Consider the following 14,306-nt stretch of genomic DNA (forward strand, 5'->3'; position numbering starts at 1 on the left):
TGAGGTGGGTGGCTAACAGGGAGTGGTTGCAACCCATTTATAAAATGGACGCCCCAGTGAAGTTCACCTGGCTTCATCACTTTGTTCTTTTAGATGCCAGGTAAAGACCTTTTTGTTCACTCAGGCCTTTTACATTTTTATTTTCAAATCTTATTTTTAACTTACTTGAAGAGTTTTTAAATTGCTTGTATTGTATTTTTATTGTCTTTTCCTGCCTTTGGGTCTGTTTTGACTTAATGTGTTGTTTTTTATTTCATTTTTTAATGCTGTTAAAAATCACTGCCCAGAACCTTGAATGGATAGAGCGGTGTAGACATGCAACAAAATAAACAAACAAATAACCAGAAATCAAACATAGTCAGAACTGGCTCAATGGATTTAATTTTGAAACTTGGCCACATAGGAGACAGTGGCTTGAGAATGATACAAGCCAACTGTGGATAAGACTTGGTGTATTTCTAGGTGTTTTATTATTATTATTATTTATTTGATCTATATAACACCTGACTCCAAAGACTGTAGGTGGTACACAAAAACAAACACAAGAAGAACAAAATAAAACAAATTATTAGAAACAGCAGTTTAAAAATTTAAAACATCCAAAGATTACTAAAAGCCTGGCTGAAAAACATGTGTCTTAAGTTCTCTTTTGAAGGCTGGCAAAGATATTAAACCACAAATGTCTATAGGGAGCACATTCCATAGCTCAGGAGCAGCTACGGAGAAGGACCACTCCCCAGTCATCACCAGACGAGCCGGAAGCATACAGAGACAGACCTCTCTCAATTAGTTCAATGTGCAGTGGGGATCATGCAGAAGAAGGCGCTCTCCTAGGTATCCCAGTCCTAAGCCATTTAAGGTTTTAAAGGTAATTACCAGCACTTTGTATTTTTACCTATTGGTAGCCAATGCAATTACTGTAACAGGCATAACATGGTCTTATGCCCTGGCGACCAATCTAGCCACTGCATTTTGAACCAACTGAAGTTTCCAACCCACATACAAAGGCAGTCCCATGTAGAGCGCATTGCAATAGTTAAGCCTAGAGGTTACCAGAGAGTGTACCACAGTTCTGAGATCATTATCTTCAAGGAATAGACACAGCTGTTGTATCAACTGAACTTGATAGAAAGCTCTGCTAGCCATAGCCTCAACCTGAGAAACCAGAGTGAGGCCTGGGTCCAGAAGCACTCCCAAGCTATGTACCTGTTCCTTCGGGGGGAGTGCAACCCTCTCCAGAACAGGAAGATCTATCACGTCCCTTGAAGGAGGACCCCTTACCATGAATATCTCCATCTTGCTTGGATGTAACTTCAATTTATTCTTCCTAATCCAGTCCATTACTGCCTGTAGGCAGGCATTTAGGGGGGTTATGCCATTTCCTGATGACAATGTCATGGAGAAATAGATTTGGGTGTCTTCAGCATATTGACAATACTCAACTCCAAATCTCCTGATGATCTCAGCTAGTGGTTTCATGTCGATGTTGAAAAGCATAGGAGATTGGATGGATTCCTGGGGGACATCATACAATAGCTCTCATTTCAGAGAACAACTATCTCCGAGTGACATCATCTGGAATCTACCGGAGAGATAGGAGCAGAACCACTGCAATGCAGTGCCACCTATTACCAAATCCCCCAGATGATCCAGAAGGATACCATGGTCAATAGTATCGAAAGCCACAGAAAGGTCCAAAAGAACCAACAGAGACACATTCCTCCTGTCCATTCCCTGGTAGAGATCATCCATCAGGCCGACCAAGGCTGTCTCCACCCCATAGCCTGCTCTGAAGCAAGTTTGAAATGGATCTAGATACCCAGTATTTTCCAAAACTGCCTGGAGTTGATCAGCAACCACCCTCTCAATTATTTTGCCCACCCAAGGGAGGTTGGAGACTGGCCTATAATTATCCATCATTGAGGGCTCTAGGGAAGGCTTCTTAAGCTAAGGTCTCACAATTGCTTCCTTCAAATATGAAGGCATCCTGCCCTCCCTCAGCGAGGCATTTATGATATCAACTAGGCCATCTCTAACAGCCTCCCTACTAGATGTCATAAGCCATGTTGGGTATGGGTCCAAAGGACAAGTGGTAGGCCAAACACTTCCAAGGAGCTTGTCCACATCCTCAGGAGTCACAAATTGAAACTGATCAAATTGAGCCAGAGGAGTTACTGGACACTTCTACAATTGACCCTGCCATAACTGTAGAGTCCAAGTTGGCTCGAACGCAAGGGATTTTGTCCACAAAAAAGTTGTTAAAAGCCTCGCAGCAAGATAATGAAAAATCCAGATCCAGAAGTTCAGAGAGGAGGGAACCTGAGTTAATCCCCTCACAACTCTGAACAACTCCACTGGACGCGAACTAGCAGAAGTAATACGTGCAGAATAAAATTGCTTCTTCGCTGCACATATTGCCACAGAATAAGCCCTCAAATGGGTTTTGTGCCGTGTCTTATCTGAATCAAGTCAAGTCTTCTCCACTTACATTCTCGTCTTCTCCCTTGCCACTTCAGCTCCCGTAGCTGTTCAGTATTCCATGGAGCCAGTTTTGAAGCAGAACAAAGAAGGCGCTTAAGGGTGATAGTGTCTGCTGCCCTGGTAAGCTCCCTATTCCACATCTCCACCAGGACATCAACAGAATCACCAGCAGAACAAACTCTAAAGGCCTCTTGGAATCCTATAGGATCCAACAGTGTCCTTGGACGGACCATCTGAATAGGCCCTGCACCCCCGAAGAGGTGGGTTTTGGCTACAAACCCAACCTTAACCAGATGGTGGTCCATCCATGACAATGGAGACACTCTAGGAGTCTTCACCCATGGAACATCACCCTGATCTGAGCAAAAGATCAAATCGAGAGTATTACCGACAGTGTGTGTTGGCCCCGTGACCAACTGGGATAGGCCCATAGTTGTCATGGCTGCTATGAACTCCTGAGCTGCACCAGACAAGCCAGCCCTGAAGTGAACATTGAAGTCACCCAACACCAAACGCCCGGGTGACTCCAACATGAGCTCCATGACCAGCTCCGTCAGGGACTCCACTGGGCAACAGAGTCCTCAGTACACCAACAGAATTCCCAATCTATCCCACATCCCCAGGCCTAGATACACACACTCAATATGGTCCAATTGTCTCACAGGGAAATATAAGTAATACCTGATTCAGATACAGATAAGAGGATAGAGGCTGCTAAGAGTTAGGGTTCCGCATAAGTGGATAGAGGCTGCTAAGTTCACTTCCTAAGAATAAGAAATGGTGCTTGTAAAGTTACCAGAAAACAGAAAGCCTATAGGATGCAAATGGGTGTTTACCATTAAGCATGATAGAAAAGGAGACATTCCAAGATATACAGCCAGGTTGGTTGCTAAGGGGTATGCACAGAAATATGTGAGGACTATGAAGAGACCTTTGCACCGATAGTTACATATACATCAATTAGACTGTTACTTGCAATTGCTGTGTCTAAAGGAATGGATGTGCATCATTTGTTTCTTTGTTTGTTTATTGTTTAATTTTTATACCACCTTTCATAAGACATCCCAAGGCTGTTTACAAAATGTAAAATACAATAAAAAGTCATATAAATCACATTTAAAACCTTAAAATCAGTTATTTATTTATTTATTTAAAATATTTCTACACCGCCCAACACTTGCATCTCTGGGCAGTTTACAATTAAAATCATTTAAAACATCAAATCAATTAACAATTGAAATCATTTAAACCATTGAAAACATTTCAAACCCAATATTTAAAATATTAAAACTATAAATCTAATTGAAAGCCTGGGTGAATAAATGTGTCTTCAGTGCCTTTTAAAAGGTTGCCAGAGATGGGAAGGCTCTTATTTCAATTATGTAGCACTGTTCTGGATCACTGGCGGCTGAAAAAAACAGTGTCAGCAGAAGCAGAAGCTGCTATTATGAAAGAGGCAAACTTCTGGAGGCAAGTACTTGATAGAATCATCAATGTCACACTGACCCTGGCTATGTCCAACCTGGCATTTAGAGGTTACAGGGAAGATGTGAGCTCTGGTGGAAACCGTGGAAACTTTCTCTCCATCATCACAATAATTGCAAAATATGATCCTGTATTGCAACAGTTGCTAAATATTCCAGAGCGACACATAAAGTACCTGAGTCCTGCTGTTCAAAATGAACTGATTAATATACTCTCACAAAGCATCAAAGAAGAAATAAAGGATGCCAACACAGCTGCATTTTTCTCTGTCATCATAGACACAATGCAGGATGCTGGCAAGACAGATCAGCTCAGCCAGGTAGTCCACTTTGTTTCTGTTGAGACCAAAGAAAAGGATCAGCCAGTTGAAATAAAAATACATGAATCATTCTTGGCCATTCTGGTGGTGGAGGATCAGACTGCATCTGGCTTCACGCAAAGTATTCTGAATGCTATGGAAAGCAATAAACTGGACATCCTAAAATTGCGAGGCCAAGGTTACGATGGAGCTGCAACCATGAGTGGTGTCTACAGTGGTGTGCAAGCTAGAATTCATGCTTTACAACCAAAGGCAACTTATGTTCATTGTGCTGCTCACAACTTGAACCTAGTTCTGCATGATGCTATGTCCAATGTTCCAGAGGTAAGGAACTTCTTTGGAGTTGTGGAAAGAATCTACTGTACATCTTTTTTGCACACAGCATTAAACGCTGGCACACACTATCTCTCTTAACATCTCAATCAAAAACAACACTGAAGAAACTTTGTCCGACCAGATGGTCTTCATGTCATGAAGCTCTAGTAGCAATTTAGTGCTGTTTCACAGATATTCTCAAAGTGCTTACTGAAATAATTCTCCTAAGCAAGAAAAAAGAGGAAATCACAGAAGCCAAAGCTCTGAAATCCAAAATGGAGAAGTTCCAGTTTGTCTTCCTCATTGTGTTGCTCTCTAACATTTTAGAACCTGTTAATACTGTTTCAAAATTGCTGCAGTCCCCACAAACTGACCTCAGCAAAGCAGCAACCTATCTCCAAACCATTCACACTAATTTGCAAGAGAGCAGAAATAAGTATGACTCCCTCCGCAAAACTGCAGCAAAAATGTCAGAAAAGTAGGGAATATCCCAGGTGTTTGATGAGCAACGTGTGCGAAAGCTGACCAGGTTTCATGATGAGCTATGTGAGGATCAAAGGCTAACAGATGCAGAGGACAGTTTCAGAGTAAATGTGTTCCTCTGCGTGCTGGACATAGCTTCCTCACAGTTGAAACTACGTTTTGAGGGCCTACATGAAGTCGTCACTACCTTCAATGCCCTTCACCCATCAACACTGGCAACAGCAACTGATGAGGACTTACTTGAAGCAGGAGAATTTATGGTCACAAAATATGACACAGACTTGACTACCTCTCTTCCAAGACACTTAATACAGTTCAGAGATTTATTGAAAGAAGAAATTTAAAAAAACACAAACCATCTATAAAGGAAGTTGCTGAACTGCTGATGATTGACAATTGTGGCCTTTGCATCAGTTACCCCGATGTCTGCACTGCATATATGCTTTTCCTGACTCTACCAGTAACAGTGGCATCTTCTGAGAGATCATTCTCAAAACTGAAGCTCATAAAAAACTATCTGAGGAGTTCCATGTCTCAGGAAAGACTCAGCGGCCTTGCTCTGCTACCTATTGAAAACGAAAGAGCAAAGAAACTGGATATACAAACGACCATAGACAACTTTGCTGAAGTGAAATCATGAAAGAAGCCAATGCATTAAGTACTGGATGGTGGTGTGAGATGTCTTGGTTAGGATATGTGCAATGTTATGCTCTTGATTGATACAGTTGGAATAGTTGGTTCTGTCATTCATACCCTTAAACTTTTGTTGGGATGTGTGCAATGTTTACTGTTATGCACACCTTGTAACTGGGATATGTGCAATGATTAAAGTTCTTGTTCTGTTGTATTAGTTGGTTCTGCTTTCGTGTTATCTATACCTTGCAACTAGTTGGGATAGTTAGCAGAGACATCGGGCCAGAGGAAGGAGAGGTAAGCGGTGATGGCCGGGGGGGGGGGCATGTAAGAATCTTGTCTCAGGGCCCACTCCAACCTAGTTACGCCCCTGCATGCAGTAGCTGACCCCCGGGGAGCCAAAGCAGCGGGCATCCTACTTGGCGCCCCAAAGCAGTTCACCTCATCCTTTTCTTGACAGCTGCAGGACAGACTAACGTTTTGTTAGTGCAGGGGTCCCCAAATGTTGTTGGACTACAGATCCCATCATCCCAGCCACAATGGCCTTTGGCCATTGTGGCTGGGGATTATGGGTGTCGTTGTCGTCTGGCACTGTGACCCAGGCAGCTCCTCTGGGCACCCTCATCCTCCGCTTCTCTGCTTGCAGAGGAAGTTCTGGAGCTTGGAGAGTCTGGAGATGCCATGCAGTAAGCTGACCCCTGGAGAGCCAAAGCAGCGGGCATCTCCCAGCAACGACGCGGCACCCCAAAGCAGTTCACCTCGTCCTTTTCTTGACAGCTGCAGGACAGACTAATGTTGAGCAGGTGTCCCCAAATGTTGTTAGACTACAGATCCCATCACCCTTGTCATAATGACGTTTGGCCGTTGTGGCTGGGCATGATGGGTGTTGTCTGGCAACGTCTGGGAACCCAACCTTAGGGAACACGGTGTTAAATCCACCATTCCCTTTTGCTGCATCTCCATGCCAGGAAAAGCTTCATTGGTTGAATTTCTGCCTTGTAACTCTGAAGGCCTAGCAGAGAGGCTAGAAGTTCAATTCCTCTTAGAATTGAGAACTGTCTTCAGAGAGAGAGAGAGAGAGAGAGAGAGAGAGAGAGAGAGAGAGAGAGAGAGATGGGCAGTGGAGGGGGGAGATTTTCATGGAATCCTTTTACAATCATTATTAAAAATCAGAGATATATTGCAATGGTCTCATTTCACAGAGAGGCTGGGATAGAACCCTAGAGATCACTATAGAGTCATAGTTTATAACAGAGCTCACATATTAATCCACAACAGAAACATCTCAAGGCCACGATAGTCCTTATCAGAAATTAGACTAGATGCGTGTCCAGGTGTTTGTGTGAATGACTGTACTTGCATTCATTGTAAAAACAAACCTAGGTATGGAGGGGTTTATAACATTGTCCATGATGTGGAGAGTGTGGAAAGGGAGAAGTTCTTCTCCCTCTCTCATCACATTAGAACCAGGGTTCATCGCATGAAACTGGTGGGAAGGAAATTTTGGACTGACAAAAGGAAGCACTTTTTCACATAGCACATAATTAATCTGTGGAAGTCTCTGCCACAGGGTGTAGTGTGATGGCCACCAGCTTGGATGGCTTTAAACAGGGCATAGACAAATTCATGGAGGGAGGACAGGTCTATCAGTGGCTACTAGTCTTGATGGCCATAGGCAGCCTCCAGGCGCAGTGGCAGTATGCTTCTAAATACTAGTTGCAAGGGAGCAACAGCAGGAGAGAGCGCATACCTTCATCTCCTGGGTGTGTAACTTTCCAAGGCACCTGATGAGCCACTGCGGGACACAGAGTGCTAGACTAGATAGGCCTTAGGCCCGATCCAGCAAGGCTCTCCTTATGTTCCTATGATTTATTTATTTATTTATTTATATGTAAACCACTTGGGGGACTTTTGTTGAAAAGAGGTATATAATTTTTTAAATCAATATACATATTTAGAGTAGCTAAATGATGCAGTGGGGAAATAGCATAGTGGGGAAATGACTTGACTAGCAAGCCAGAGGTTGCCGGTTCGAATCCCTGCTGGTATGTTCCCCAGACTATGGGAAACACCTATATTGAGCAGCAGTGATATAGGCTGAAAGGCATCATCTCATACTGTGCGGGATGAGGCAATGGTAAACCCCTCCTGTAATCTACCAAAGACAACCACAGGGCTTTGTTGTCGCCAGGAGTTGACACCAACTCGACAGCACACTTTACTAAATGTATTAATACAACTAGCAAAAAGGAATAGAAGCCAATCAAGACAAAAACTAGGCAGCCACAGCTAATTGAGGGAGGTCTACCACCACCATCAGCCAGAATTTTAAGTTTGTCATCTCCCAAAGCCCTCTGAGATCAAGCTGCCTCTTCCTTGGGCCTAAAAGCCAAGAGAGATGGAGCAGAGGGGACCAGTGTAGACAATACTGAGCTAGATGGACCTATGGTCCGACTCAGTATATGGCAGCTTCTTTAGCTGTTTTAGGACTACAACTCCCATAATCCCCAGCCACAATGGGCAATAGTCAGGGATTATGGGAGTTGTAGGCCAACATCTGCAGGAGGGCCGAAGTTGAGCAGCCCTGGTCTACACAAACTGGCAGCGGCTTCTCCAAGGTTGCATGCAAGAATCTCTCTCAGCCCTCTCTTGGTGATGCCAGGGAGGGAACTTGGAACCTAGATGCTCTTCTCAGAGCAGCTCCATCCCCTAAGGAGAATATCTTACAGTGCTTGCACATCAAGTGTGAAGATGTCTCTGAATTTAACACTAACCCCAAATTTCTAACATCAAAAAACCTGGAAAACATTTTTCCAAAATCTTGGAATCAGATGAATATAGTACTAGATTTGGTATTGCGTTATTATCAGGAAATGAAAAGTAAAACCTAATTTTGATTCATTTATTGGCAGTATTATTCCTCATACTAACACTTTCCCCTGCCCACTCAGGTTGAATCAGGAAAGCCTCATTCTGAATGCACGTACACGCACACACTGCCTTGATGCTGCTGCCCAGAAAAAAATGCATTCCGCACACAGATGGAAAAAATCAGTTGAAAGGAACAGTGGTCACTCTCTCTCAAAACACCACCAAAATTAAAACTTGGTACAGCTCCAACTGGGGGAGGAATTTTTTTAAACTATCTTCTCCTCGTGACAAGTCTCAAGATTACTTCACTTTCCATCCACTTTTTTTCTCTTCCAAGATAACCATTTTTAATTCAATCTTTATTTTTTTTTACTCAAAGCTAAAACAGATCTTGCTCCTTTGCATACCACCCAAGTTATTGTGCGACTTCCTTGAGATGTGACAGCAGAAAGCCTCCCCAGTTCTTTGGGCAAGGTCTAATCAGATGCTAAATAAGTTACAAATTATAGAAAGGCACTGAATTAGAACACCACAGCATACAAATATTATTAAATAACATATTTAAATATCTTTGGAGAAGCCGCTGCCAGTCTGTGCAGACAATACTGAGCTAGATGGACCAGTGGTCAGACTTGGTATATGGCAGCTTCCTATGTTCCTAAAACAGGTTTATATTACTAATTATACCTACTAGAAAGCACCCACTAGAAAAGGCAAGACAGAAAGGAATGTCGTAAGGGGAGAAAAGCAATAAAGAGATTTACTTTACCAAAAAACATTGATTGTATTCAAATGTTGTATTCACTGGTAAAAGATATTAAGTATTTACAGATATTAGAGTCCGTGGGTTGTATATGTGTTGGTTGCCACATGTTTTTGAATTAAATCTTAGTTCTCAACTTCTTAGTTCCCCAAACTGACAATATTCATTTCATGGTTAAAATACATCATTATTTTCACATTGTAATCCTTGCCTACAGACACCAGATTAGACACACCATATTGGACATTATTCAAAGTTAAGATGTTCAGGTTCCATTGATTTCAGTTAGTAAAGCACATGGGGATTAATGTAGTTGGAGTAGTGCGTTATATTCAATCCAACTGAAAACATTAGAGATAAGTATAGAAGAGACAAAAAGCCCATTCACTCCTTCAGTCTGGGCACAATGAATGTACTGGAAGGGAGCACAGGATCACAGCAGCAAAACCCATTCCTGACTCTAACTCTACACATCTTAACTTGTTCATGTGCTTAGGAACCCAACATTTTGCATGCCAGGGACCTGTTCAGATAGTGGACTCAATGCACATAGGTCATGCACCCCACCACCATCACCAGTGTAACCAAAGAGAAGGTGAGACCAGGGCAAAAAATAATATGTGCCTCACCAGTCCTAGGAAAAATGACTTATGATTAGTCCTAATTACGAAGAAACAATTTTTTTTTCTCTTTCGTTTATTTCAATAAGTTTACAGCAGTGTGTATGCCACAATCAAGGAGAACAATTGTGTGCATTACTGAACAAGTTGCTCTAGTAAGAACTAATTAGCCTACTTTCTTTTCACTGTCTCTGCATCTGGACTAAAATTGTTGCAAATTGAGGTCCACAAGTTAGATCTTTTGCACCTCAAATGTTCAAGTGTCTGCCATCTTGAATTGGGGTGAATGCCATCATTACAAACTGCACCATTGAAGTGTCCCTGTGTCATTCACTGCAATCGTACCTAATTTGGTTAGACAGTCCACAAATTAGCCCACTTGTGCCTCAGATGTTCACATGGCCGCCATCTTGAAATTGGAGTGATGATATCACCACACACCTCACCATTAGGGCATCCCTATGTGTCCCTACAGCTGTAGCAAATCTGGTTCAAATTGGTTAGGCGGTTCACAAGTTAGCCCACTTGCACCTCAAAAGTGTATGTGTCTTGGCTGGGGTGGATGACATCACCACAAACTATGCCATTGAGGTGTTCCTATGTGTCCCTACAACTGTACCCGATTTGGTTCATATTGGTCCAGGTGTTGCAAAGTTGATGGAGAATGGGGGAGACACACGGATACCCACACAGAATGCCGGGTGATCTCATAAGCCTACTGGAAAGTAGGCAAAGAAAATAAATCAAAATTTGCTGGTGTAAGCCTAGGTAAGAACCTAGTCAGTTCTTTTCTAGGTGGTAACACAGCCTAGTGCATTGTCTGATCTACTGTTACTTCATTCAAATATTAAACAGCTGAAGAAAATACGTTTATACAACCCAGGCTAAACTGATAATTTATCTGGGAGCTTTAAACGTAACAAATCAGAATAAGCTTACAAAGAAGTACTCCCCCCACTTATGTTTAAATGAAGCAGGGACAGATTCACACACACCTAAAGATCTACTACCAAAAAATAATGCTATAATCTTAAATCAGAACCTGTGAAGAGCCACGCAGATTCTATGTACTTGCTGAAGGGAGGCATGGACTTGTGCTTCCCAATTCATGGCAAATTGTTACAACCTGGGAGTTGTTTCAAAGACAGTCGGGACTTACGGGGTTCTGCCACTGGGGACAAACAAGCCTGTAGACACACTTAAATCCATTCTTTGCTTCCAAAGCACAGCAATTACAATTTTGTTTAATGCTGGCTTTGAAAATCTCTATGTAACCCAGTACAACTGGATCAGAAAAGCTTTTATAAAACAACTAGTCATTAAGCCCGTTACATTAACGGGTGCTAGAAGAGTTGTGTAGAAATGTTTGCAGGTTTAACGGGTTGCTACACGGACCTACGACGCAGAAACGGTAACTATGCGCGCACACACTTGTGTGCGTAGTTGCCGTTGCTGCGTCCACACGCGCCACGCATGCGCAGAACACCTGCAAGAGGCATGGACGCAGGTACCTTAGGGTTTTATTATATAGGATAGGATGGTGCTATATTTATTTTTGGCTCTAGCAAAATCTGTTTATCAGATTGAAATTTCAGCATCAACATTACACATGAAGGTTATGCCTTTAAGCCCTTCAGTTCCTGTAGACCCCAGTAATCAACATTACTTCCTTGTACACAATCCTGCGTTCTTCTCAGTCCCTTCAATCAGAGCTGTTTATTTGCCACCTCAGAAGTTGAGAGCACGGGCCTGGACCCTGACCAGGGAAGTGAGCACATGTGCTTTGAAGAAACGGCTTGTTTCCTCCCAAGCCAACACTCCGAAGTTCAGAGCACTGGTCTGAGTCCGGGGGAGGAAGCAGGTCATTCCTCCAGGCCAAGCGTGCATACAGGCCTGCTCCCTTCACTGGCCTGGGCCCACCAGCCGGGAGAAGCAGCAAGCCAGGGCATGCACACTGCCCGGAGAAGTGGGCTGACAGACAGTTGTTATGAGGAGGAAGCCCAGCCACCTGGAGCTTTGAAAGCAGGCTGGTTGAACATGAAGCAGGGCACCGCCACCACATAGAAAAGCTCTTGGCTAGTCAGTGCGTCAGCCTATGAACATACCTCCCTGAACACACCCGATCTCATCGGCTCCTGGAAGCTAAGCAGGGTCAAGCCTGGTTAGAACTTGGATGGGAGAGTCAGAGTATGTGGGTGTGGATGAGGCGATTCTTAGGAGTGGCCCAGGAACTGTGGCCTGGGCTTTGATCCAGCCGGCCATTTTTGGACACAGGATGTTAACGTGACCCCTATGTCTTTAGGGGCTAGAAAACCAAGAACCTTTTGGCTTGTCCCACACAGGGCTATAAAGCAGAGAATAAACTACCACATGAGGTTAAAAAAAGGCACAATTTTGAGAAGATTCAGAGGATGTGAGGCAGGTTTCGCTCAGGAAGGCTCTGGAATAAAATAATCAATAATGATTTAATAATGACATACTCTGAGGTCATTCTGAGAAGATTTTCTGAATAAAACTTCAGGCCCTCCAAAGGAAGACCTCCACATGAGGATTCCACAGAACAACAATTGCAACTAATTGTCATTTCATATATATCGTGTTGTGAGGGATGCCCTGAGGATTCAGAGGCAGAAGATTCACCTCAGGAGGAACTTCAGCCCATTCTAAGGCCCACAGTTCATTATTTCAGGCATCTGTGATCAGCAGATGAGGAGAAGAGCAGCAAAGCTCAGATCTCAGCACCATCCTAAAGGGATCTGGACAAAGCAGGAGAACTGCAAGATACCAGATTTATGAGACTTTTCTTGGAAAACAATCCCAAGTTTTGGACAGCGATTCTAAAGCAGTTTCTGCAATTGCTTTTCCTTGAACACTGTTGTGTGTGTTGATTTGGAGGGCAGGGGGATGAAGGAAAGAGGGAAAATGAACACATTTTGAGTGAATGTATAATGGGCCAGTTTGGATAATACTTCCTCAGTCCATTTGATTAAAGCGGGAGGAGCACACAACTGCCACTCTAGACAGGACCTCATCCTCTATAATAAAAAGGTAAAGTGTGATTCCGTGTCGCCCGTGTCTTTCTTGGACGTTCTGGGCATGCGCGGAGCATGTTGATCAGCGGCAGGGGGAACCGGGAGGGCTGGGTCGGCAGCAGGGGAACCGGGAGGGCTGGGTCGGCAGCGGGGAACAAAAAAAACCAACGGCAGGTAGAAAAGAAAAGAGTGGGGGGGTACCTTTACTTACCCCTCCCGCCGCTATCTCGCTTGCCGCCGTAATTATGTGATGAATTGGGGCAGCAGGACACCAGCCGCCCCCCCCGCCCCCGATTAGAGCTCCTCTCTCTGCAAAGCCTCGGCCCGAACTGGCGCTTTGGAGTTCCCAGGCGTCCTTTGCGCCCAAAGCGCCAGTTTGGGCCGAGGCTTTGCAGAGAGAGGAGCTCTGTTTGCGAGCTCCTCTCTCCTTTTTCCATTATGGGTCCCTGATCAGCTGGAAGGTTAGGACTCGGGCAGCTGGGAGGGCGGTCGGGTGGTCGGCGGCGGCTGGTGTCCTGCCACCCCAATTAATCACATAATTACGGCTGCAAGCGAGAGAGCGGCGGGAAGGGGTAAGTAAACCCTCCCACCGCTCTTAAAGGTACCCCCCACCCAGTGCCACTAGCACCCGTTATTTTAACGGGCTGAAAAATACTAGTTACTAATAAAATGTAGATGAGCTTTGAGGAAAGGGCCTTTACTAACAATCTCACAGCTGATCAGGGGAACCCAAAACTGTACCCTACACAGGACTGAATTGGTCTTTGGAGCTCACTGCCACACTAGGTCATTATAGCCAGGAACAGAGGGGCCCTTTTTGAGAGAAGGAAGGGGCAAAATAGGGGCAAAATAGCTGGGTATTTCTTTCTTTAGTAAATGTATATCCCACCTATCCACTTGTAAGGAACAATCAGTGCAGTTTGCAAATAAGAAACTATTACAAAAGTAATAAAAAGCCAAAAGTCCAAAAAGCCCCAAAGACACAAAATCAACCAGATAAGTCAGAGCAGTTTAATGATTTACAAAATATTTAGTAATATTTAGAGTAAACCCTCCACAAAATAGGAATAACACTATAATAACGAGAGAAAGAAACCTTCTCAAAAATAAGGATACCACTATTAAAAAACCCTACAACCCTAGAAACAGAACCATAAATGAACAGGAAAATGTTTAAGTGATAAAGGCTAACCCATGAAAAAAGATTACTAAAAGTATACCCACTGAAATACATTCACTTCAGCAGGACTACTCTGAGTAATTTTTCTCATCATGTAGGTCAGGGGTGGGCAAACCTGGCCCTT

At 43.6% G+C, this 14,306-nt stretch overlaps 1 protein-coding gene across 1 annotated transcript in view; it reads right to left on the reverse strand.

Moving 5' to 3' along the window:
• LOC128341634 (zinc finger protein 883-like) overlaps positions 1-14,306 on the reverse strand; it is a 37,845-nt gene that overhangs the window by 12,835 nt on the left and 10,704 nt on the right. Inside the window, exon 7 of the mRNA XM_053288005.1 lies at positions 8,524-8,536. Coding sequence (XP_053143980.1) covers positions 8,524-8,536 — 13 coding nt within the window. The remainder of the gene's footprint in view (positions 1-8,523; positions 8,537-14,306) is intronic.

This window comes from Hemicordylus capensis, chromosome 2 (assembly GCF_027244095.1).
Source record: "Hemicordylus capensis ecotype Gifberg chromosome 2, rHemCap1.1.pri, whole genome shotgun sequence".
NCBI classification, from domain to species: Eukaryota; Metazoa; Chordata; class Lepidosauria; order Squamata; family Cordylidae; genus Hemicordylus; species Hemicordylus capensis.